This window comes from Anomaloglossus baeobatrachus, chromosome 1 (genome assembly GCF_048569485.1).
Source record: "Anomaloglossus baeobatrachus isolate aAnoBae1 chromosome 1, aAnoBae1.hap1, whole genome shotgun sequence".
NCBI lineage: Eukaryota > Metazoa > Chordata > Amphibia > Anura > Aromobatidae > Anomaloglossus > Anomaloglossus baeobatrachus.
Window position 1 is genome coordinate 905659253 of NC_134353.1, and position 25808 is coordinate 905685060.

Sequence of the window (25808 nt, forward strand, 5' to 3'; positions counted from 1 at the left end):
ATACCCCTTCCCCCAACCCATGTGGATGGTAGGGGCAGGAGTGATAAAGCCCACAGAAATAGACGAACAGGGGAAACCAAATCTCTATGTCACAACCCACACATACAAAAGAATAAGATAAATAGAGCTTAGGATAAAATTAAGAGCAGGGAGGAAACAACAAGATAACGGTAGAACGCCACAACAGCTCCACACATAAAGCAGTACAATCACCGGCAGGATTGGGAAACAACAGCACACGGACCGGTTTAGACAAAGCTATAGTCGGCATGGCAAGATAGGCTCCACCATCTTTAAAAGGCTGTCTTCCTTGCTCTGCTCTTGACTAGCCCTGATCTTATACCCCTTCCCCCCAACCCATGTGGAGGGTAGAGGCAGGAGTAATAAAGCCAACAGAAATAGAAAAACAGGGGAAACCAAATCTCTATCTCACAGAGCACACACACACACACACACACACACAAAGGAATAAGACAAAAAGAGCTTAGGAGAAAATTAAGAGCAGGGAAGAAACAACAAGATAACGGGAGAACTCCACAACAGCTCCACGCACAAAGTAATACAATCACCAGCAGGACTGGAATATAACAGCACATGGGCCGGTTTACAAAAAGCTATAGTCGGCATGGGAAGATAGGCTCCACCATCTTTAAAAGGCGGGGAGTGACTGTGATAAATCTCTGACAACATGTGATCCAAGAGGTAACCAGCACGCTAGCAGAGATTAACTCCTGCAAGCCTGATCACTAATGGGCACACAGCAGGTCGATGCCTGAGCCTGTCTGTGTAACTCCAGAGGAGGCATAGTGTGGTCAGACTGTGCAGTGTGAACAGCGTCAGATGCAACCATGACACTTTAGTGTCAAACACCGTGTGACAATTATTTTTCAGCTGCTCCTGGTGTGGAAAAAATTGCATCTATTGGTAGTTTAATGAAATTCCAGCACCTATAGTGCTGTAACTCTGTCTATGCAGGGGGTTTGGAGCCGTCTATAGTGACCCCTTACATTCCCACGATGGTGACACTCACAATGGTATATCAGTTATACTGTACATTATTATCTATCGCACACAGTGTCTTCATAAGTAATAATATTAATTTCATCTGTTCATTTTCTCCTTCTTCAGGGTAAAGGAAACAGAGCTGTTCGATCGTTGGAAAAGTCTTCAGATCTGCAAATGGGAGATGAATATGACAGAAGCCAATAATTTTAAGTAGGTGACCCCTGAGAGAGTGGGAACTGGGCTGTCAATGTCTACCAGCATTACCCAACCAATGAGTCCTGCTGTGCCCAGTGGCATTCTCCACAAGGAGAAATGTTAGTCCCTTGGATGGACGTCAAGGGTTCTGCCTCACTTTCTCTGCCAGATTTGCCAAATTGCCCCTTAAAATTTTATTTGCTAGTATCCTTAGGACCGTATTGAACACTTTGCAAGCTGAGTAATGCAATAGTCACGTCAATGGGTAATCGGATGGTAGCCCTTTATCACTCCTTTGATGTCACATACTAGCTGTAATGATTATTCAGTGATTTATAGCTTTCTCTCCTTATCTCTATTGCTGAACTGAGAGCTGTGAAGTCCTCTCACTATCCAGATTAAACACACAGTGGCAGCTGCATTCCCTGCCTCTGATTTTATACTGGCTGTGCTTAACATGTGATGTAAAAGCTGTAAGGCATTATGGGGAAGCTCCATCGGAGGTCATGTGAGCCTTTTGTGACTCATGTACTCTTTTTGTATAGAGTCAGAAGGTATTTGTTTGGCATTTTGCTCATAAAAATGCCCTCTACCTTTTTGAATTGTTTGAATTCCAGCAAATTTCCACACAAATTTCATATGCATCAAATCAATTTGCCATTCTCTAGTGGTGACATGTTAGAGGTTAGAGGAGAGCCAGATTTGTTTTTTTGGGATTTGTTTTTTGTTTTTTTTTAAGGAGAGCTAATTTACCTACCCTTTTTTTCCCATGGTCTGTAAAGTCTTCTTTATGCCTTACAATTAAGCATACGATCTCGTATGCGATGTGACACGCCTCCACCGTATGTGCGGCACGTTCAATTTGTTGACCGTGTCGCACAAACAATTATTTCCCGTCACACGTACTTACCCGTCCATACGACCTCGATGTGGGCGGCAAACGTCCACTTCCTGGAGTGGGAGGGACGTTCGGCGTCACAGCGACGTCACGCGGCAGCCGGCCAATAGAAGCGGAGGGGCGGAGATTAGCGGGATGTAAACATCCCGCCCACCTCCTTCCTTCCGCATTGCTGGGACGAAGGTAAGCTGCAGTTCATCGTTCCCGGGGTGTCACACACTGCGATGTGTGCTGCCTCGGGAACATTGAACAACCGGATGTTCACTTTTTAGGTTTTGAACGACGTATATGCGATCAACGTTTATTCGTTCAATCACACGTAGGTTTCACACACTACAATATCACTAACGATGCCGGATGTGCGTCACTTACGACGTGACCCCCGCCGACACATCGTTAGATATATTGTAGCGTGTAAAGCGGGCTTAAGCCAGAAGCCGGGCTCTACAAGAAGAAGCATTACCACTATAGAGTTCTATGTAGTGATGCATCCGGTTGTACCCCAAGACACAAGAAACTATTACTTTGCCTATGACTGTCAAGGAAATTGCTCATTGGAGTCTCAATAAAAAATCCACGCCAATCAAAGAGCGCCATAACGTCGTATATTTAGTAGTGGCCCTGCCTGGTCCTGCAGCTCATTATCATTTGGTTGAATACGACTGGGCAACTGTGACATGCAGTACCAAACACAACCACACTTGTATGGTGGCACTGTTCCGGCACTGTTCCGGTGTAAGCAATTAAAGGAATGCACCACTGCTGATCTGCAGAGTTGGACCCTCATCGATCAAATATTGATGGCCTTTCGTAGGAGGCCAAAAGTACTATGGTCCCGTAGGTCTCGTAAGATTGTCTAAAGTATCTACGCAGCTGAACAGTATCTAGGAACACAATTTTGCCATTACTGATCCTAAATTTTTGCCTGAATTTCAGTTAGGTCCAGAAATAGTTAGCAAGTAACATATGTTTTGGCATTTATGCAGACTCTCAGCTTTTATTTAAGAGTATCCTAACTGGTGGAAAGGTTTAGGAATTACAGCTCTTTAGATTGTAGCTGCCCCTTGTTCAATGGACCAAATGTACGGTAATTGGACAATTCTCTCAAAATAACCTCTACTCAAAATATTATGTATTGCAAAGTGTGCACAGTACCAACATTCCAAGCTGTACTATTGAAAAATGAGATTTTTGGCAAAAAATTGCAATTTTTCGAGCTACCCCGCCACGTCACGGCAAATCTCTTGGGGCAGTCCTACACTAAAATATTTGTATTTAAAGTGTGCCATGCGGCCTCGCATATGCAAAAATAGAACTGCACAGCACGTACCTGGTCCACAGGCTATTTATTCCAAGCAGCATGTGCTTGGGCCTGTCTCACGCACAACCATGAATCAGTCATGGAGATGGGACTGAAAAGCACCAGGTACGTGCTGTGCAGTCCTATTTTTGCATATGTGAGGCCACATGGCACACTTTAAATAAAAATATTTTAGTGTAGGACTGCCCCAAGAGATTTGCCGTGATGTGGCGGGGTAGCTCGAAAAATTGCAATTTTTTTTTGCCAAAAATCTTATTTTTCAATAGTACAGCTTGGAATGTTGGTACTGTGCACACTTTGCAATACATAATATTTTGAGTAGAGGTTAATTCTCTCAAAATGTCTGAAATGAGCTGCATTGGCTATTGCCTCATTCATCCATCATCAATTAAGCAGGTAAAAGGTCTGAAGCTGATTCCGGGTTTGGCATTTGCATTTGGAAGCTGTTCCCAAGAACCCACAACATGCGGTCAAAGGAGCTCTCAATGGAAGAGAAACAGACTATCATTAGGCTGGAAAAAAGAGGAAATCTATCTAAGAGAGAGCAGAAATGTTAGGAGCTGCCAAATCAACAGTTTGGTATATTCTTCAAAGAAAAAAGTTCAGTGCTGAGATTGTCAACTCAAAATGTCCTGGAGGTCTATGGAAGAGAACAGTGATGGATGATCACAGACTCCTTTCCATGGTGAAGAAAAACACCTTCACAACATCCACCCAAGTGACGGACACTTTCTAGGAAGTAGATGTTTCAATATCTAAATCTACCATAAAGAGAAGACTTCATGATAGCAAATACAGAGGGAGCATCACAAGGTGCAAACCAGTAATCCGCCTGGAAAATAGAAATGCCAGATTAGACTTTTCCCAAAAAATATCCAAAGAAGCCACCCGGATCTGGAAAAGCAGCAGAGGACAGATGAGACTAAGATCAACATGTACCAGTGTGTTGGGAAGAAGAAAGTCTGGAGAAGGCTTGGAGTGGCTCATGATCCAAAGCACAGCACATCCACTGTAACACATGGTGGAGGCGGTGTGATGGTCGGGCATGCATGGCTTCCTGTGGACCTGGAGCACTAGTGGTTATTGATGATGTGACTGAAGACAGAAGCAGCCGAATGAATTCAGCAATCTACAGGGCGAGACTTTCTGCTCAGAGTCAACCAAATGCAGCAAGGTTGATAGGATGGCGCTTCACAAACAGATGGACAATGACCCAAAACATCCTGCGGAAGCAAAAAAGTGGAATATTCTGCAATGGCCGAGTCATCACCAGATCTGAACCTCATCGAGCTGCATTTCACATGCATAAGACAAAAGTTAGGGAAGAAAGACCCAAAAACAAGCAACAACTGACGTCAGCTGCAGTAAAGGTACAAAGCGTCAAAGGAGGAAACCCAGCATTTGGTGACGTCCATGGCTTTCAGACTTCAGGCAGTCATTGTCTGCAAAGGATTCTCTACGAAGAATTAAAAATGAACATTTTATTAATGGTAAAGTAAATTTGTCCAATTACTTGTGAGACCCTAAAATGAGGAGGCTTTGTGGAAAATTGGTTGCAATTCCTAAATATTTTGCAGGATATTTTTGTTCAACCTTTTTAATTAAACCTTCAAGTCTACAAGTGATTCTCAGTTGTTTCACTTTTAAATAAAAAATAGTGGCCTGCAGAGCTGAAATCACGAAGATTCGGTCATTGTCCATATATTTCTGGACCTATTTAGTCTGAAACTAGTTTTTCCCCACCTATGTAGGGTTCATGCCTCACAATCCCCAACAGTCCCTGCTTGTTCAGTGTCCACACAACTTGCTCTAATTTCCACAATTGGATGCATTTAAGGCCTGTGCCACACATCCGTGCTGCCGGCACGTGTTTGTCATTTTTTACACGTACCGGCGGCACGGAGACACTTTAACCAATGCTACCCTATGGTAGCAGGCACACACACGTAAAACCACACGGAACGTGTGTCCGTGTGCGTTTGTACGTGTGTGCGATTTTCAAAGCGCTGACATGTCAGTGTTTTCTCCGGCAGCACGGGTGTTACACGGCCCGCACCCGTACCACACGGGTGTAGTGTGGATGCGGTCCCGTGTGACACGCGCCGGAGTAAACACACATGTCAGGGAAAAAAATAAAAAACATTAACTCACCTTCTCCAGCCCTCCTGTCTCTGCCGCTGCTGCCTCTTGCTGCCGACCGCCGCTCATTAATCTCATAGAATATTCACTTCACTGCCTGGCAGCAGCAGCAGCGGGAGACGGGAGAGCTGGAGCCGAAGATCAGCACCACGGACAGCAGCGCGGACAGCAGGAAGGACCAGGTGAGTATAATAATTACTGATTCTACGTGTGCTATCGCGGATAGCACACGTAGAACACACGTGTCACGCACGTACCAGAGACACGTACTTACCTGCACGCAACACGCAGGGAAAATACGTGTCTCTCGGCACGTGCGTGAAATTCACGTGAGTGTGGCAGAGGCCTAAAAAAATGTTCCTGTGCTGAGATAATCTTATATATGTGTCCCTGCTGTGTACTGTGTAATGGCCGTGTCTGACCGTACAGGGACATGGTCTGATCACACCACAGCTCCTGGGCCGGGAGGAAGTAAGAGTATACAGACATTACAGCACGGGATCACAAATTATTCTTTCTTTGAGGTAAAACATGTTTTAAGAACAGACAGGGAAATGTTTTACCTCACAAAAAGAATCATGTATGATACCGTGCTGTGCTATCTATATACGCTTTTACGTCCTCCCCTGGCCCTGGAGCTGTGGTATGATCAGACCATGTCCCTGTATGGTCAGACACGGTCATTACACAGTACACAGCAGGGACATATATAAGATTATCTCAGCACAGGAACATTATTTTTAATCACATCCAATTGTGGAAATTATTATTATTCCAAGATGTATTGATTAAAATTAACTTCTGTGATTCACGTCCTCTGTTGACTCTGATGGTCCGGGATTGTTATTTAGCCCCTTTATAGTGACCGTCTTCTGTTTTATACATTCGCAGATCTCAGCTATCCAGATGTTGCAATGCCCCGTCCTTCCTTTTCACCACCCAGAAGAACACACCGCTTGGGACAAAGCTCAGATATGAAGTGGATACGAGCGGAATATTTCAGATCAGCCATGAGATCTTCAAGATATTCCCCAAGGTACTAACACCACGAGATTTAGTAGAGCCTTTAAACACATTGAAAATCTTTATATATAAATAGTAAAGTGGTTTCACAGAAGAATAAACAGAATGGTGAATATTTTTATGTTAAAGTCAGTGTACATACATTACTCATCTTGTTTTATACTCCAGAGCTGCACTCACTATTCTGCTGGTGGAGTCACTGTGTACATACATTACATTACTTATCCTGTACTGATCCTGAGTTACATCCTGTATTATACTCCAGAGCTGCACTCACTATTCTGCTGGTGCAGTCACTGTGTGAATACATTACATTACTTATCCTGTACTGATCCTGAGTTACACCCTGTATTATACTCCAGAGCTGCACTCACTATTCTGCTGGTGCAGTCACTGTGTACATACATTACATTACTTATCCTATACTGATCCAGAGTTACATCCTGTATTATACTCCAGAGCTGCACTCACTATTCTGCTGGTGCAGTCACTGTGTACATACATTACATTACTGATCCTGTACTGATCCTGAGTTACACCCTGTATTATACTCCAGAGCTGCACTCACTATTCTGCTGGTGGAGTCACTGTGTACATACATTACATTACTTATCCTGTACTGATCCTGAGTTACATCCTGTATTATACCCCAGAGCTGCACTCACTATTCTGCTGGTGCAGTCACTGTGTACATACATTCTTTACTTATCCTGAGATACATCCTGTATTATACTCCAGAGCTGCGCTCGCTATTCTTTTACAGTACTGACGGATGCCCTCCAATATTATTTGTGTACATTGAGCCAACAAATAGTCACACTGTTTCCTATAACATATTTTCAGCGTTTCTTTGTTTTTCCAGGACATGCCTTATTATCGATCACAGTTCAAGAAATGTGCTGTGGTCGGAAATGGAGGAATCTTGAAGAACAGCAAATGTGGAAAAGAAATAGACAATGCGGACTTTGTGTTCAGGTAAATCATATAGTAATGTCCTAATTCTCCCCGGTGTATATTGGTGACTGTGCAGACGGAAATAACACGGGAAGAGTTCGGAGATAAAGGATTCGCTCATGTGACGCCCTGGCAAAACCAGGTTGTCACAGAGGTTGCACAAATCTTCCAGGTGCAGGACTCCATCCTCCTTGGCATACCAACACGACCCCACACCCAGGTACAAAACATCAGCCAGCAAAGCCTAGTCACCCCCCATGACAATAGGGACACACCAGTGGGCGGGGCCAAGCGGATGGTGACGCCCACCTAGGGGTCCTGAGGTTTCAGGGGAGAGAACACAATGGTCGGAGTTGAGTCTAGACAGTGGACATAAGAGGAGTGTGGAGTGACAGGGTAGTCAGGGGTTGGAGCCTCTGGACTACCGGACTACTGACTAGGTGGCAGTCAGCAAACAAGGCCACAGGCGACGGAGATCCAGTCGCGGGAGACCTTAAGTGGACTGTGGCAGGGTTGTAGCCCGCCGATGCCGACAGCGGGAATCCGGTCCGGAGGCCGTGCACAGTCGGGGTGCCTGGACCCTAGGGCGAGGACTGCTTCAAGCCCCTTGTCAATTAGCCATCCGGGGACAAGTCTCCACGTCTTGTCCCACCAGCAAGCCCAGAGAGCGAGACGGAAGCCCAACGAGGGGGATAGGGCTCCGCAATTGCCTGCTAAGATCCCACTTGTCAGTTCTCGTGGGCCACAGCTCCCAACACATAGAGTCACTGGGAGTGGACTTCCCCGTTTCAAGCGGAGTAGTCAAACTGAAGACACAAACACTAAGTGCAGGAGGAACGGACCCCTGTTTGCTGTACCAGGGTGTGGGACCCGAATACACCCGCCGGAGGTCACTGGCACTTTGGTTTACCATTGGACTCTGTGTGAATTTCTCTGGAACTGTGAGTACACCACTACCACCCGGTCCAGCCCTGCAGAACACGCACCGCAGCATTCTTTCCCGTACACCTTGGCCCCGGGACAACACTTTCCCTACCCGTGGAGGGGATACCATCCTGCTGCAGCCCCGGGCGTCCCATACCAAGGCAGCGGCGGTGTCACCATCCATCACCGCAACCCACGGGTGGCGTCACTGACAAATTCTTCCCCTGTAAATACCCCCTTTTTATTGTTGTGGGCGACGGGCCGCTGCACGAGCCCCTGATCCGGCGGCTGCCACTCGAGCCCCAGCCACGATCCCGGATCCGAGCGCCTCGGGTAGCCTTCCCTGACGTAGTCAGTCACCCCCTGTCCGCGATACTCACATCTGCGTATAAATACGCAATCAAACCCCTAGAGACTTGTAAGTGATATACAGTAGATTCCTTAGTAATATGCTATCACCTACTATGATGGAAAGAACCCTTAAAGCACCACTCCAGCATTTTGTTTTTTACCGCTGGAGTGGCGCCTGCCCCCAGTCTTAAACTCACCCTCCAGCAGCTTAATGTCATGCTGTATAATGGAAGACACTGAAGCAAACATGGAGTGTTGCTTCAGGGAGTAGTTAGCAGACCAACCACTAGGGGGCGATAGGGTAGGAAACAAGCCTGCGCTGCCCCGAAGGGAATCCCTGCAGCTCACCTAAATGAACAGTAAGCTGAAAAGCCCGCTGGAGGACAGTACAGTAGTGAGCAAGCCGGGCCTTCAACAGGAGGTCTCGTCAATGGTACAGGAGAAGGCAAAGCGTGGTCAGGTGATAGCCAAAAGGCCAGGAACTGGGAAGTCACAAAAACAGGTGCAGGAAGGACAGGGATGAGGACGGGGACGGAAGTCAGAGGTCCGTCAAAATGTAAAAGACTTGAGGAGGACTAGGGACCAGAGGGGAACAGAAATAGAGACAAGGACAAGACAGGAGCCACAGGTCAGTTTGAGTCCGGCGGAAGACAGAAGTCAGATCGGGTCAGTGGGGAAGACGGAGGTCAGATCAGGTCAGGTAGGAAACGGAGGTCAGGACGGGACAGGGCAGAACACAGGTCACTAACGGGAAAGTAACGCAGCTGAGCTGGAAATATCACTGGTGAAGCACAGGAGGTGCAGCACCAGGATATAGCGGCCAGTAGATCAGAGCAAGGCAGCAAGGATTAACTCCTCATGACCTGAAACCCTGAGAAGGAATCCCAGCAATGACTGAGCAACGCTGAGTCAGGCATGGGTCATGACACAATTTTTTTTTTGATCACGCGAGTCATCTTTTGCCTGTAACTTCTGACTGGCTGGAAGTCAAAACTTATATAACAAGCTTGCAGTGTAAGTCTGTTGGAGCAAAAGGTTCCCATAGACTTGTATTCAATTTTGATATCTGGCTCCATGAAACACCTGAGCAGCTGGCAGGTCAAAAACTGCTGAAGACCAACGGGAGCGGCGCTGAAAAAAGATGAAGATGGCGGAAGTGGAGTATAAGAGTAGGGGCAGGGAACTTAGATTAGAAGTACCACACCAGTAGTGAAATATAAAAAAAAACACTGTGGTGGTCCTTTAAAAATGCCACAAGTGGGTCATTTTTAACAATGATCAACTTCAAGAGTGTTACTGTAGCATAGATTATGTCTATACATAAAATGTGACATCTCTGAAATGTTACACAATGGCAATGACATGCTATGGCAAATAAAACACTTAATTTGCCTATAGCTTACCACAGCACACGTGGTAAGCTATAGGCTGGTATTATCAGGCTGGGAAGGTCCATGGTTATTGGGCCATCCCCAGCCTAAAAATAGCAGCCTGCAGCCACCCTAGAAGTGTCGCGCCACGCCTACAGCAGCCGGGCTGCTCGGATCCGGACCCGGGGGTCACGCGGACACGCCAAATGAAATGAGAAACGTAGTTGTATGGGCTTGGCCGTATTTAGTTCGTGACGCCACCCATGGTGTGTGGTGAAGTGGGACACCACCGCTGCTGTTGTAGGACACCCGGGGGAGATGTAGTGGCAGCTGGATGTTAACCCCTCCGTGGGTAGGGATGGTTGCCCTGGGACCCAGTGTCTCTTTGCAGGGTATGGCGATGGCAGGGGCCTGCGTGCCCGGACATACCAGGGGGTGTTTGGTTACTCACAATTAAATGAATCACACGAGTCTTTTGGTAAACCAAGGTTCTGGTGGCCAGACGCAGCGGCCGGTTGTACTCTAGTCCCCCACCCGGGCTGGTGGTCGCCGTCTCTTCCTCTGCACTAGTTGTGGTTGTGTGTTTGGACTTCCTGGTATGGAACACGGGAGTCCTCTTCCGGCTTTTTGTGTACCTGAGGAGCCGTGCCCGCTGACGCTGACCCTTGGGATCTATGGGCCCTGGCGGTTGCCCTATCCCTCTCTGTGGGTGGTTGTCTGCTTTTGGGACTTTGGTTGGGACAGGACCTAAAATCCTGCCCTCAATCGGTTGATTAGCTAGGCCGTTGGTTCCGGTCCTGGCTTCAGGGTCTGAGTACCCCCTCTGTGCACGGTTTCCGGATCGGGTCTCTGGTGTTGGTACCGGCGGACTCAAACCCTATCTCGGTCCACCTCGGATCTCCGGCTGCCGTCTTCCCGTAGCCTGCCGACGGGGACCACCGTCTGCCACCTAGCCAAGGTACCAGGGCTCCAACCCTGGCACCATTCAACTTGAGCTTCTCCTCCGCTGGAGCTACACCTATCTCCAGCCCACACTCCTCTCAACTCATACTCTAGACTTTATCTGTTTGTTTTCCCGCCTCGGGCTGTCTAGATCCTTAGGTGGGCGTTCCCTAACCGCCTGGTCCGGCCCACTGGTGTGCCTGTCTTGCCCTGAGGTGGGTGACTAGGGTTTCAGGTCGGCTGTATGTAACCCTGTGAGGGAAGGTGTTATGCGGGGGCCTAATGTGTGACTACCTGGTTTTGCCAGGGCGTCACAAATTTATCAACATGGCTGTGTACTCTACTGTACAGTCACTAAAAGTGTTAATCACAGGGGCAGATACTGGAGATGCATGAATTATTTCAGCCCCCAGGCAGTAGAGAACGGAGCTCGGGAGGACACATGCCAAAGTCTCTTCCATGTGATAAACTCAAAGAAGCTGTTTGCCACCGCAGCAGGGCATCAGTAAGAGCCGAGGTACAGCACCAGAATTTTGGTATCTAACATGGCGCGCCACTTCTAGGGTTGCTGCAGGCTGCTATTTTTTAGGCTGGGGAGGGCCCAATAACCATGGACCTTCCCAGCCTGATAATACCAGCCCCCAGCTGTCTGTTTTACTTTTGCTGGTTATCAAAAATGTGAGGACCCCATGCCACTATTTTCTTTTCATTATTTATTTATTTGGTTAATAACTGTAAATATTTTGCTATTTTAACCCCTATAAATAATTCTAGGGTATATTTACTGGCAGGAATTGCTGTAAATAAATGGGCAGTGCATAGGTTAACTGGTTGATACAGTCCACTGAAATCAGGATGTTCTAGAACATTCTGTCTTATTACAGGACTAAAGATTTTGTCAAAGCAGCTGATTTTTCTAATCCTTTCTGAAGCATTGTTTTTCATCCTGACCTTGGTTTTAATCCATTGAGCACCGCTGCTAGTGCTTTTGCTAATTTATCAGTAGTCAATAGCTGCACAGCCAAGGCCACGGCAAGGACAATGCTCGGCTTTCCGTCAGGATGGTTATTTGTAAAATGCGTGAATTTACAAATGAACGAATGCGTTAAATACGTTTCATCCTGTCTGGAGAACTGCGCTATCCCTCTATCGCCACCTGCTGTCCGGTACAGATGATAACATCATCTGCGGAACCCTCGCACAATAAATTGTGGTGGTCGTAGAAGGGAACGGAATTTAAAAATATGTTTTGCAGATTTTAATAAATGATCTGGACTTAATGTGTTGAAATGGACCATAAAGATGACAACAATATTAACCTGTTCATGACTGGACTATTTTATTTGATATTAAGTATTGTTTCAAAGTTTTCAACTAGGATTTTTTTTTTACTTTTAACTTTGTTATACAACAAAGCCCCCAGAAATTATTAAAGATTTTCATGGTAAATGGGGGGAATCATTTTATTTACACATTTAAAACTGGATTATTCACATTTGCCTGAGCACCAAAATTTTACAGATCACTGTCAGTAATCGTGTGATCTCAGAAAAACATAAGGGTGTCACGGATGTAATGGAGAAAGCTGGGTACAAGGTCTTCTAGAATGGCCCTCAGGTTAGGGGGACCGTAGCTATCCCTTATCTTAGAGTTACGTTTGAAGGTGAGGATGTCTGAGCCGCCTTCCTATCCCTACTCCTAACCAGACCTGATCTTATACCCCCTCCTGTCCCTTCCCCAGGGGAGGGCGGGCACAGGAGTGTGATAAAAACCAACAGAGAGAGACAAACAGGGTAAACCAAAACTCACAGCACGCTCACACAGCAGTATAAGACTATGAGAGTTAAGGAGGAAAATAAGAGCAGAGAGGAAACAACAAGATGATGAGAGAATTCCACAACAACTGTAAGCACCATGCAATATAATCACCGGCAGGACTGGTACACAACTTCACTTAGACCAACAAAGCAATAAACTATAGTCGGAGGGGGAAGACTAATTCTACCATCTTAAAAAGGCGGGGAGCAAATGTGGTTTTCAACAACCTGTGATCCCAGGGGTAACCAACAGGCTATCAGAGGTTAACTCTTGCTAGCCTGACCATGAATAAGCCCACAGCTGGTCAACGCCTGCCTGTGGAACTCAGAAACACTAGAAAGACCATAGGGTGGAGTATCAGAATCTGTAGTGTGAACAGCGTCTGATGCCGCCATGACAATCGGTAAGTTTTGCGCACAACTTCATGTGACAAAGGGCTACTTTGGACTCAAGGTTTGTGCTGTGAAAGAAAAGGCTGCTTTGGTCACAGAGTTTGCCCTCACAGCAGCACTTTCTCTCTTATTCTCAGCACAAAAAAGTCTATGACCAAGGTAGTGTTTTCTTTCTCCCAGCACAAACCCTGTGCCAAAAGCAGCCCTTTCTCTCTCGTTCACAGCATACGTTCTAGCACAAATCCTGTGCCAAAAGCAGCCCTTTCTCTCTCGTTCACAGCATACGTTCTAGCACAAATCCTGTGCCAAAAGCAGCCCTTTCTCTCTCGTTCACAGCATACGTTCTAGCACAAATCCTGTGCCAAAAGCAGCCCTTTCTCTCTCGTTCACAGCACAAAAGCCCAGCACAAACCCTGTGCCAAAAGCAGCCCTTTCTCTCTCGTTCACAGCACAAAAGCCCAGCACAAAGTCATAGGTCAAAGCAACCATGTCTATCTTAACACAAACTGTGTCCAAACCAGCCCTTTCTCTTGTTCACAGCAGTAAGTACCAACACAAACTCTATGCATAAAACAGCCATTTGTCTCTAATTCTCAGTGGGAAATCCAAGCCCAAAGTCTATGGTACTTTAGACGCTGTGATATCGGTAACGATATATCGTCGGGGTCACGTCGGTAGTGACACACATCCGGCGCCGTTACCGACATCGCAGCATGTAACACAAATGTGCGACGATCAACGAGCACAAAAACGTGAAAAATCGTTGCTTGTTGACACGTCGCTCATTTCCTTAATATCGCTGTTGCGACAGGTACAATGTCATTTGTCGTTCCTGGGGCAGCACATATCACTATGTGTGACACCGCTGGAGCGACAAACATCTCCTTACCTGCGTCCACCGGCGATGAGGAAGGAAGGAGGTGGGCGGGATGTTACGTCCCGCTCATCTCCGCCCCTCCGCTTCTATTGGACGGCTGCCGTGTGACGTCGCTGTGACGCCGCACGACCTGCCCCCTTAGAAAGGAGGCGGATCGCCGGCCAGAGCGAAGTCGCAGGGCAGGTAAGTCCGTGTGATGGGGGTTAGCGATGTTGTGGTCCACGGGCAGCGATTCCCCATGTCGCACAACCGACGGGGGCGGGTACGCTCGCTAGCGATATCGGTTCCGATATCGCAGCGTGTAATGACATAGCCATCCTTTTTTTCTCCTATCCCATACCCTGTGTTAAAAGCAGTTCTTTCTCTAGTTCACAGCTGAAAGAGCCAGCGCAAACTCTCTGCTCCTAGCAGCCCTTTTCATTCACAGCAGGAAATCCTAGCTCAAAATCTTTGACCAGACTTTGTTCAAAGAAGCCCTTTCTTTCTCGTTCACAGTAGGAAATCCCAGCACACAATTTGTACCAGTGATGGTCATTGTATAGCCTCTGTGTATATATTGTAATGATGAGGAATAGAGAGGTGGTTACAGCATGATTCTGCCTTTTTTATTGCATTACTAGTAGGGATGATCGAATAAATAATCGGCAATATTCAGCTTCGTGAATATTTGACAAATAGGTCGCCGCTATGCGAATATTCGATGTGCAATGTAAGTCTATGGGAAATCCGAATAGTTGCCGAATAGCTATTCGGCAACTATTCGGATTTCCCATAGACTTACAGTGCACATGGAATATTCGCAAATAGTCGAATAGCGGCGACCTATTCGTCAAATATGGGCGTAGCCGAATATTTGAGGTATTTGATCATCCCTAATTACCAGTAGTGTTGAGTGAGCAATACCGTACTCAGTACTCTTAATGAGTGATGATGTGAGATCCCTACGATGCTCAAGTGCTCTTTACTCGAGTTGAGCAGGCTGGGCGTTCTGACGGGCTCAACTCGAGTAACGAGTATTATTGAATTCAATGATTGGGCAGTTCGGCTCTCTGCCCATATACAGCCAGCCGTAAACAGAACAGTTCCGCGGGAGGGAGGGGTTTTGGTGACAAACTACATCCGAAAATGTTTTTACCCCCCAATGAAAGCAATTGGCTCTCACTGACAGAAGCCTGTGGTTTGTGTTCGATGTTTCACAAATGACACCACACGTTCTGAACACCAAGCATGCCCGAACACCTCAATGCTCAATCAAATTTAGAGCAGTGGCGGGCACACTCGCTCATCATTAGTTACCAGTAGTAATGAGCAAGATGCTTGACTGCTCGGTACTCGAAAAGAGCTGGTTGAATGCTCAGACGGGCTCGACTCTTGGTCCGAGTATAATAAAAGACAATGGGAAACTCGATCATTTTTTCGGAAGGCTTTTCAGGACAAATACTTGAGTTTCCCATTGACTTCCATTATACTTGATACTAGAGTTGACCCATTCCGAGCGTGTAACCTGCTCGTTTCGAGTACCGAGCACTCGAGCATCCTAGTGGTCACTCATCACTAGTTACCAGTTGTCACTGCTGCAGAATATTATGGTAATATAAATAGGGAAGTTAGTAAGGAATTGAAGGGGCATTTTCACCTTTAAAAAAGATCTTGTGTGGGTAGGATTTTCTGTCTCTTCCTGATATGTGCTGCGATATATGATGGCGCTACATAAGCAAGCATAATATGTGGGGTTAAACCACCAGGACCCACTACTGATTTTCAGAATTAAGATGTATCCACCAGCTATATATCCATAAATATGTACATTATTAGCTCACTCTAATGGTGATTGGAGTCTGGAAGAATTTTATTCCACTGTATGGATGTTTCTGCTTGTGTTCGTTTATGTGTTGCCCTTTTCTGGTACTATTTATTGGGCCATTTTGTTTATAGTTTTCATGGGTGGATCTCTGCTAATTGGTTGTCATTATTTGGGCATGGCCTATACTCATGGGTGGGTTTACAATACATTTGTCGGCTGGTTGTTACGTCACAACCGGAGTCTGCTCCAGCGACTTCTGCTCCGATCGCCAGGGAATGCCGTGTTCCTGCCGTGGATGGTGCTGGTGATGGGAGAGGAGTCGATGCCAGCGGCACCGGTGGGCGCAGGCTGCGATCATCCACTGGGCTGGGTTATCTTGGGAGCTGCGGTGCCACTGGCTGACTGTGGGTGGTGTGTGTCTTCCAGCTGAAGTTGCCAGCTTTCGGCTGTGGCCAATGGGAAGACACCACACCCTTCTTGGTTCCCCTCCTGTCTGCTGACCTCTGCCAGAGATAGTTCTGATTTCCTGGCTCCTGATCCGCCCTATTCTGTTTTGTGATTCCTGTGTGCTGACTTCTGCGTGTTTTCTGACTACCCTTCTGCCTGCTGTTTTTGTACCTCGCTGCCCGATCTGGATTTGACCTCTGCTACATTTTCTGATTACGTCCTTGCCTGCCGATTCTGTCCCTGTTCTGCTATTCCTGGTTTGACCCTGCCTGACGACTACTCTCATCGGACTGCAGCCTTCCACAGGTTGTGATCTCCAGGACCCTGTGTAATTCCAAATCCCTATATAGGTGTTAAAGGGTTTCAGGGTTCTGGGGGTCCTGCATCTGAGTCTGTTGATCCAGGCAGGCGTTACACTGGTACAACTCCTTAGAGACTTAGTAGAGTTATCATATAGGTTTTTCTCTTTGCTTGACCATTTATTTTTTGTCTCTTTTTTTTTTTAGGTGCAACCTTCCTCCCATATCTGATAAATATGTGGCGGATGTTGGCATAAAGACAGATGTGGTGACAATCAATCCGAGTATTATAACAGAGAGGTGAGTTCTTATTGTACTTACAGTGAGTATGTCAGACACTTCTATGGGATGCTGTTATATGGTGAGTTCAACCCAATTTTATTGTGGGGGGCACTTGTGATGCCATGGTACAAAGCCACCTGAACTGCATGTGCCCCTGTTTAGGCTCAGTGCATATGGTTCTGCAGTGTATATAAGACCTAATGCTATAAGCAGTCATTAATATGTGTCAGATGTGACATGGATTTCTGAGCGGATGCTGTGACAAAATCCACTCCATGTCTGGCAACCAACCACATCCAATGCATATAAATAGGGCTCAACCATCCCGTTCATATGCAACTAAAAAGTTTCTGCATATATTTTAGAAACCATTCGATGTGCTGCTGTTTTTCACAAAGCCAAGAATAGAACTTCATTGTTTGTCAATAGGACTAATCCTTATGCAGCTCAGCTCTAACTACATATCCGAGGCAAAACTACAAAGGTCCATGTAGGTAGAACTTCAGGAGACCAGAAGTAGAAGACCAGGCTAGATAAACCACTACCACCATGATCATTTACACTCTTAATTTACAGGTTCCAGAAGTTGGAGAAATGGCGGAAACCTTTCTATGACGTAATACAGGGTTATGAGAACGCTTCAATTCTCCTCCCCGCCTTCTACAACACTCGGAACACCGACGTCTCCATCCGGGTAAAGTACGTCTTGGACGACTTTGAGTCCCAACAGTCCGTGTATTATTTCCACCCTCAGTATCTCATCAACGTCTCCCACTTTTGGCTCATGCAAGGTGTGAGGGCCAAACGCATCAGCAGTGGTTTGATCCTAGTGACGGCTGCTATGGAACTGTGCGATGAGGTCCACCTCTACGGCTTTTGGGGCTTCCCCATGAACCCATCAGGAATCTTCATTACTCATCACTATTATGACAATGTCAAACCTCGCCCAGGCTTTCACGCCATGCCTTCTGAAATCTTCAACTTTATCCATATGCATAGTAAGGGCATCCTTCGTGTCCATACTGGTACCTGCTTCTAAGAAGCTTCGTCCATGCCTCTATCACGTGCAAGTTGGATGTTTCTATAGAAAATTATGCAATAATGCTTTGAGCAGACTACATAGGACGATGCCTCCAAATGAGCTGGCGATTGCGAAAGCCACTACAAAAATTATTTATCGTCAAAGGAGAGAATGGTTAAGCCAAAAAGTTTTTTTTTCAAAACTGCATCTACATCAGCACTGGTTTGACAGCTACAATTCCGCAAAGCACACAAGAAGAATTAGCACACGCAGTGCAATTACCAGCATCTACCCCTATCCCATCCATCCACCATGGAGATTGGAAGAGGGCAGGAACAGTTGGTGTCCTCACCGTGACCATGGATCTCCCCATTATCTCCTGCTTTTGAGGTTCTTTGTATCCCTCAGAAAAAAATATTGGTAAAAGGAATCATATGAAATGATAGAAGGGTTTGGTCCAATGAAAACCAAGGAAGCACAAAAATGGGATGCCTATGGGCAATGTTGTGACCGGTTAATCCCCAAGCTGTGACCCGTTAAGCTTCAAGCTGTGAGCTGTTAAGCCCCAAGCTGTGACCCATTAAACCCCAAACTTTGACCCATTAAGTACCAAGCTCTGACCCGTTAAGCCCCAAGCTTTGACCCGTTAAGCACCAAGCTGTGACCCGTTAAGCTTCAAGCTGTGATCTCTTAAGCCCCAAGCTGTGACCCATTAAGTTCCAAGCTTAGACCCGTTAAACCCCAATCTTAGACCTGCTAAGCCCCAAGCTGTGACCCGTTAAGCATCATCCATTAAGCTTTAAGCTGTGACCTGTTAAGCCCCAAGCTTTGACCTGATATGCTCCAACCTGTGACCCGTTAAGCCCCAAGCCTTGACCCGTTAAACCCCAATTTGTGACCTGCTGTGCCCTCACCATAAATGCTTGCTATTACCTATTCTAGTCGGTATTGCTTAGCACTTTTATAATTCCCATTTTGGGCATTTGCAGCATTGGTACACAGGTAGACATGAATTGTGGATTGGAAAGAAAGGGAAATGAAAATGTTGATGTATTTTAATGAAGTGAAGCTCATTGTTAAATACATTTTTATATTGTATAATTTCATTGTAAGCGATTCTCTGTAATAAGAACACTATGAGAGCGACCTTAATTGGGTGGGAAATTCTGTCAGTGGATATTTACAGGTGTTGTGCTGAAGGATTATTCAGGATTATGTGAAGCTCTGCCATTTGTACCATTGATTAGAAACTTGCTCATAGTACAATTCCTTAATATTGCTTTTCTAGTGCCATTTTTATACTTTCGACACTCATGATTCGAGTATGGGGTGGTTTCCTGATCCGAGCCCATATATTGTTGTGTTCAGGACAGGACACATGCGGCCGGACATCACTGCCCGTAGTTAGGCCATTGGTGCCGGACATGAGGTAATCTCATCATAAACATGAGGCCATATAAAAAGGATACAGCATAAATGTCTGATAGGTGCAGCGTCCACATCAGGAGACCACACCTATCCACAAAACGGGGGTCCTCCCACCTCTGTGCTGCTTTGTGATGATAAATAAACTCCCACAGATATGAGGGGAGGCCTGGATGCGGCCTCTAGTGGCTACCTAACCAGGCAGGATGGGGTCGGGCCCACATTGGGAAGACACGTACAGGGAACCGCTGTGCCTGTAGCACAAATGTTTATGATAGGAATACCCTTATTAAAAAGTGCCCGCCATTGTTTGTCTTTTCAGTTTGATAGAAGATTCTTTCCCTTTGTTATTTTTCTTGAAAATGTTTTTGTCCTGTCACAGATGGCATAGCAGACAATACGAAGAAAAGAGGCGATCAATATGGTGTTATCGCTCAGGTATCATGCACACTGCATTCACATTCACCGCAGGATGACTTTTGTTTTAAGCCATTTTACTTCAGATGAAATATAATTTTAGATCTATTTTTTTTAAATTTCAGATTCTGAGAATGAGAATTTAAGAGTAAAGTTAAAATCTACTTTTCTCCTCTGTGACTGTGACTAGATTGGCCTGTGGCCTCATTTACACAGAGATCATATCATATTGGGCACTTTATCCTGCAAGTCGTGAAGGGGCTTCCTTATTTACTTTTTTCCTTCCTTCCTTCAAATGAAGAACCTCTTTCTTCCTACTTTCTTTGCTAACTCGCTCCCTTCCTTCTTTCTTCTCACATCTATCTTTATATGTATGATTATATTGTGCATTTTCATGCAAATGAAAGAGCTTTTTCTTTCATTATTTTTTTCCTTTTTCTTTCTTTCTTTCTCTTTCATTCTTTCTCTTTCTTTCTTTCTTTCTTTCTTTCCTTCCTTTCATCTCCTCATAACTATCTTTATATTTATGATCATATTGTGCATTTTCATGCAAATGGAAGAGCTCTTTCATTATTTTTTTCTTTCTTTTTTTCTCTCTTTTTTTTCTCTTTCTTCCTTTCTTTCTCTTTTTCTTTCTCTCTTTCTTTCTTTCCTTCCTTCCATCTTCTCATAACTATCTTTATATTTTTGATCATATTGTGCATTTTCATGAAAATGGAAGAGCTTTTTCTTTCATTATTTTTTTTCCTTTCTTTCTTTGTTTCTTTTATTCTTTCTTTCCTCTCATATCTATCTGTATATCTCTGATCATATTGTGCATTTTCATGCAAGTGGAGGAGCTCTTCCTTTCTTCATTCGTCCTTTCTCCCTTCCTTCGTTCCTTTCTTCTTTTCTTCCTTCCTTTTTTCCATCCCTCCTTTCTTCCTTCTTCCCCTCCTTCCTTCTTTCCTTCCCTCCTTCCTTCATTCCTTCCCTACTTTCTTCCTTCCTTCCCTCCTTCTTACTTTCCTTCCTTCCTTCCGTCCTGTCATATCTATCTTTATATCTATGATAATATTGTGTACTTTCATATAAATTGAACAGTTCTTTGTTTCTTTCTTTCTCTTTCTTTCTTTCGTTCTCTTTCTTTCTTTCCTCTTATACCTATCTATATATCTCTGATCATATTGTGTATTTTCTGTATTTTCATGCAAATGAAAGAGAAGCTCTTCCTTCCTTCCTTCTTTGCTACTTATCTTCCCTCCTCGTTCTTCTCTCTCTCTCTCTCTCTCTCTCTCTCTCTCTCTATATATATATATATATACATAAATCATATCAAGCATTTTCATGAAAATGCAAAAGTTTTCTTCCTTCCTTCCTCTCATATCTATCTATGTATGTCTGATCATATTGTGCATTTCCTTTCCTTCTTTCTTCCTTCCCTCCTTTCTTCCTTCCCTCATTCCCTCCTTTCTTCTTTTCTTCCTTCATTCCCTTCTTTCCATCCTTCTTTCCTACTCTAAGGCTATGTGCCCACGGGAGTTTGTACCTGCGGATATATCCGCAGTTACGGCCGCAGATTTACCGCAGCTGCCCGCCGGCATCTGCAGCTATTTTTAGCTGCGATAGTACAGCAGAATAGCTGCGGTAAACCTGCGGACTTTCATGCGTTTTACCTGCGGACGTCCCGGCCTCTATCTCCATAGTGGAGGGCTGGGATTTCCGCAGGAATAATTGACATGCAGTTACGTGCGGCTGCCGGACATCCGCAGCATATTCCGCAGCCGCACATTCCGCAGCATGGACACAGCACTCCCCATGTCCCATAGGTTAACATGGAGAGTGTCTGTATATGCTGAAACCTGCGGATTTATCTGGAAAATGCAGATAAATCCGCAGGTTTTCCGCGGCAAAATCCGCAGAAGCAAGCTCCCGTGGGCACATAGCCTAAGACTTCCCACAGCTGAGAATTTAGGATAGTTTTATCAAATCTAGTTACTGTAATTTGTTCACGGATGTCTTTTTGGTGCCTTGAAAATTGACACCTAAACTTGATATGTCCATCTTCAATCTGATTTGATCACAGATTAAACGTATCTATTAAAATCAATGGGTCTGTGAAAAAAACTGCACATAAATGCCATTTATTATCCTTTTGCTGTCTGTATTAAATATTCAATGAGTAGGAGAAGCGTGGAATTTTTTTTATATTTTGCTTAAGAAATATAGAGGCCACACTGATAGTAATAATGGCCACACGGAAGAAATTCAGAGCTAAAAAATAAAAAAACGTGAAAATACTGTAATAAAACCATAGAAAAACCATGGGAAAAAAACAACTGTGTGAACCCAGCCCAGGACATTGTAACAAACTAGACTTATGGTCAGATTGCAGTTGATATTTGTAAAACGCCTGCATGTTAATATACCCTCTCAGATCAGGACAGGCATTTTTGCCTTCACTTGATACAATTGTAAGAAACCCTCAGCTGTGAAATATTTTATTGAGTTTTCGTATGAAGAAAAATATTCACTAAATGTCCACTGCCACAAAAGATCTAAATAATAGTGAGGAAAGAAAACATAATTATATACATAGTTGTATATCAGTATATTTTAATACTGCACTATATGTACTGGAATCCTCCTACAGGCAGGGTTCATATTTGGTACAGATTTTCCGCATGTAAATCTCCTCTAGACTTATTGTTGTGAAATCTATGCTGAAATTGGCTTTTGTTGTGGTTTTTAAATCAGCAGCATGTCAATTTCTGTTGTGGAAATGCATCTTATTTTGGTGCTGATTTTACCAGTTGATTTTAATGGGGACCATAAATCCACAGATATAACCAGTGGTCTATTTTGTTATGTTTGGTAACCCTCCCCCCCCAAAGAAAATATAAAAATCGGTCATAAAAATTTTAGTTTCAAAATTCTCATGGAAATTCTGCACCAAATACCCAGCTTGAAAGGGGTTGCCCACTATTGGACAAATTTAGTGACAAGATATTTAGTGATAAGAAAAACAACGTTGTACAGATCTAAAGGTACCGTCATACTTAGCGACGCTCCAGCGATCCCACCAGCGATCTGACCTGGCAGGGATCGCTGGAGCGTCGCTACATGGTCGCTGGTGAGCTGTTAATCAGGCAGATCTCCACAGCGATCAGAGATCAGCCACCAGCGACCCGTGTAACGACGCTGTGCTTGGTAACCATAGTACACATTGGGTTACTAAGCAAAGCGCTTTGCTTATAGTTACCCAATGTGTACCTTGGCTACGTGTGCAGGGAGCAGGGAGTCGGCTTCTAGAAGCTGCGGACGCTGGTAACCAAGGTAAATATCGGGTAACCAAGCAAAGCGCTTTGCTTGGTTACCTGATGTGTACCTTGGTTACCCGATGTGTACCTTGGTTACCAACGTCCGCAGAAGACGGCTCCCTGCTTCCTGCACATTCAGATCGTTGCTCTCTCACTGTCAAACACAGCGATGTGTACTTCAACAACCAAAAAATGGTCCAGGACATTCAGCAACAACCGGCGACCTCACAGCAGGGGCCAGGTCGTTGCTGGATGTCACACACAGCAACATCGCTAGCAAGATCGCTGTTGCGTCACAAAAACCGTGACTCAGCAGCGATGTCGCTAGTGATGTCACTTAGTGAGACGTGGCCTTAAGGTTGGGAATTGTATTAATCACCTAGGCAGGTTAATGATGCAATTACTTTTATTCTTCCATCCAGGGTCTTACAGGAATTCCAGGTAGATGGCCAAAACGAGATGCCCCCATTCCACAATATCCCAAACTGGGACCCGTAGTTGCACTGCCGTCGTAGCAGGTGATACCCACTGTCTCCCAACATTTGGTTGACCGACAGCTTTTGTATCTTCTGCCGGTATGGTCAGCAGTCAAAGCCTATGCTCCTCCAGATGACAGATACCACGACCATAGCTACAGCCGGCAACAACCCCCACACCCTCGTCAGTGTCCGAAGTACTGCAAAGTGGCTCCCGAAAACACCCCCTCCCAATGCATTAGTGGATTGGTGGCGGTATTGTCCTGAGACCAAGCCCCTAGCCTGGAATTGAATGCGAGACCCCTGTGATGACGGCTCTACTGTGTCTACTATCCCCGTCTACATAATGGGGACTAGTGGCTGGGAGAACAATGGCTCAATTAAGGTCCCTGTGAGACTAATGAGAGTAATGGAATAATTGCTTTACTCTGATTACCAATCTCATGCCTGGCCTTCTGTGTACATAGGATCCATCCGGCTTGTTTCTGCCTCATGGCTCATGCGTCATGGCTGGTATCTGTACATGTTAACTGTGTCTCCCTTTCCGTTAACATTTTATTGTGCACCTTAAACTGGCGAGCAGGAAATATCTAATAAAGCACAACAATAAGATCAAAGTAACCAGCGCTCCGTGCTGAAAAAAGTCTGCATCCCTTAGAGCCGTGGACTCTGGTCTATGTCTATTGGTCCAGTAGTCTTTAGTCCGCAGCCAGCTCCTCACAAGCGTATACCCATCACTCGCTGCGGCTGTGTTCCAGTGATGTCGGCACTATTGTTCCCAGAGGGTGACGTGACTTTGTTGTGTCACATGAACACCGCACCCGATCAGCGGTCGCTGACTACCTGCACCTCCTCAATATAATATAAGTATAAGCTGCAGCGGGTTTGCGCTTTCGCTGATTGGCTGCAGTGGTCACACAACACAACGAATAACGTCACCCTCTGACATTGCTGGAACAGTGCCGCTGCGAGAGGTGAGTATACACTGTTTTTAACCAGGGGTTGGCCAGTAGTGGAGACCCCCTTTAAGATGAAGTACGACATGACGGGTATGAAACTAAATGAAAACTGGCTTAGTTGCCCATAGCAACTAATCGAAGTGTGACCTTCATTTTTCCAGACCAGAAAGAAACATAATGCAACAATAATGGACTTTAACACTAAAGGCCCCGTCACACGCAACGACGTACCTAACAATATATCGCCGGGGTCACGGATTCCATGACGCACATCCGGCATCGTTAGCGACATCGTTGCGTGTGACACCAACGAGCAACCATTAACGATGGAAAATACTCACCAAATGGTCCATCGTTGACACGTCGTTCATTTTCAAAAAATTGTTGATTGTTGAGGACGCAGGTTGTTCGTCGAACGACGAACAACAGCTTACCTGCGGCCGCCGGCAATGAGGAAGGAAGGAGGTGGGCGGGATGTTACGGCCGCTCATCTCCTCCCCTCCGCTTCTATTGGGCGGCCGCTTAGTGATGCCGCTGTAACACCGCACGAACCGCCCCCTAAGAAAGGAGGCGGTTCGCCGGCCACAGTGACGTCGCTAGGCAGGTAAGTCCGTGTGACGGCTCCTAACGATATTGTGCGCCATGGGCAGCGAATTGCCTGTGACTCACAAACGACGGGGGCGGGTACGCTCGCTAGCGATATCGCTGCGTGTGACAGGGCCTTTGGAGGCCATTTTATGTAAACGGGCGAAAAATTCCAAAGCCTCAGGTAAAAAAAAATGAAAGTAAAACGCTGATAAATATAATTGGGGCAGGTTTATCAAAACAGTCTAAAAGAAAATTTCCCATAGCAACCAATCACAGCGCAGCTTTTATTTTCTCAGAGCTGTGTAACACATGAAAGCTGAGCTCTGATTGGTTGCTATGGGCAACAACTACAGTGTTGAAAAATCTGGCCTATTGTTTTTTTCATTGAGGCCTATAAAATGTTGTGAGATGTTCATAAGGCATCTATTCTGTAATGTCGCTAAATGTTAATTAGATAATTAAATATTTAATTGCGTAACTAATATAACGGCAATATAATAGGTAGTGCCGGGTAGACATATGCAAAAGCTGCCACCATTACAGCTACTAAAGAGTAAATCTAAAGGGTAAAAAATGGCCAGG

The 25808-nt window shown here is 45.4% G+C and overlaps 1 protein-coding gene across 2 annotated transcripts in view; it reads left to right on the forward strand.

The window, feature by feature from the left end:
* Positions 1 to 20433, forward strand: part of ST8SIA5 (ST8 alpha-N-acetyl-neuraminide alpha-2,8-sialyltransferase 5) — a 123024-nt gene extending 102591 nt beyond the window's left edge. For both annotated transcript variants that reach the window (XM_075327503.1, XM_075327511.1), the window contains 5 exons: positions 1129 to 1215; positions 6450 to 6594; positions 7444 to 7556; positions 16967 to 17059; positions 17618 to 20433. In XM_075327503.1, the coding sequence (XP_075183618.1) occupies positions 1129 to 1215; positions 6450 to 6594; positions 7444 to 7556; positions 16967 to 17059; positions 17618 to 18080 (901 nt within the window). In that variant the 3' untranslated portion in view covers positions 18081 to 20433. The remainder of the gene's footprint in view (positions 1 to 1128; positions 1216 to 6449; positions 6595 to 7443; positions 7557 to 16966; positions 17060 to 17617) is intronic.
* The last annotated feature ends 5375 nt before the right edge of the window (positions 20434 to 25808 follow it).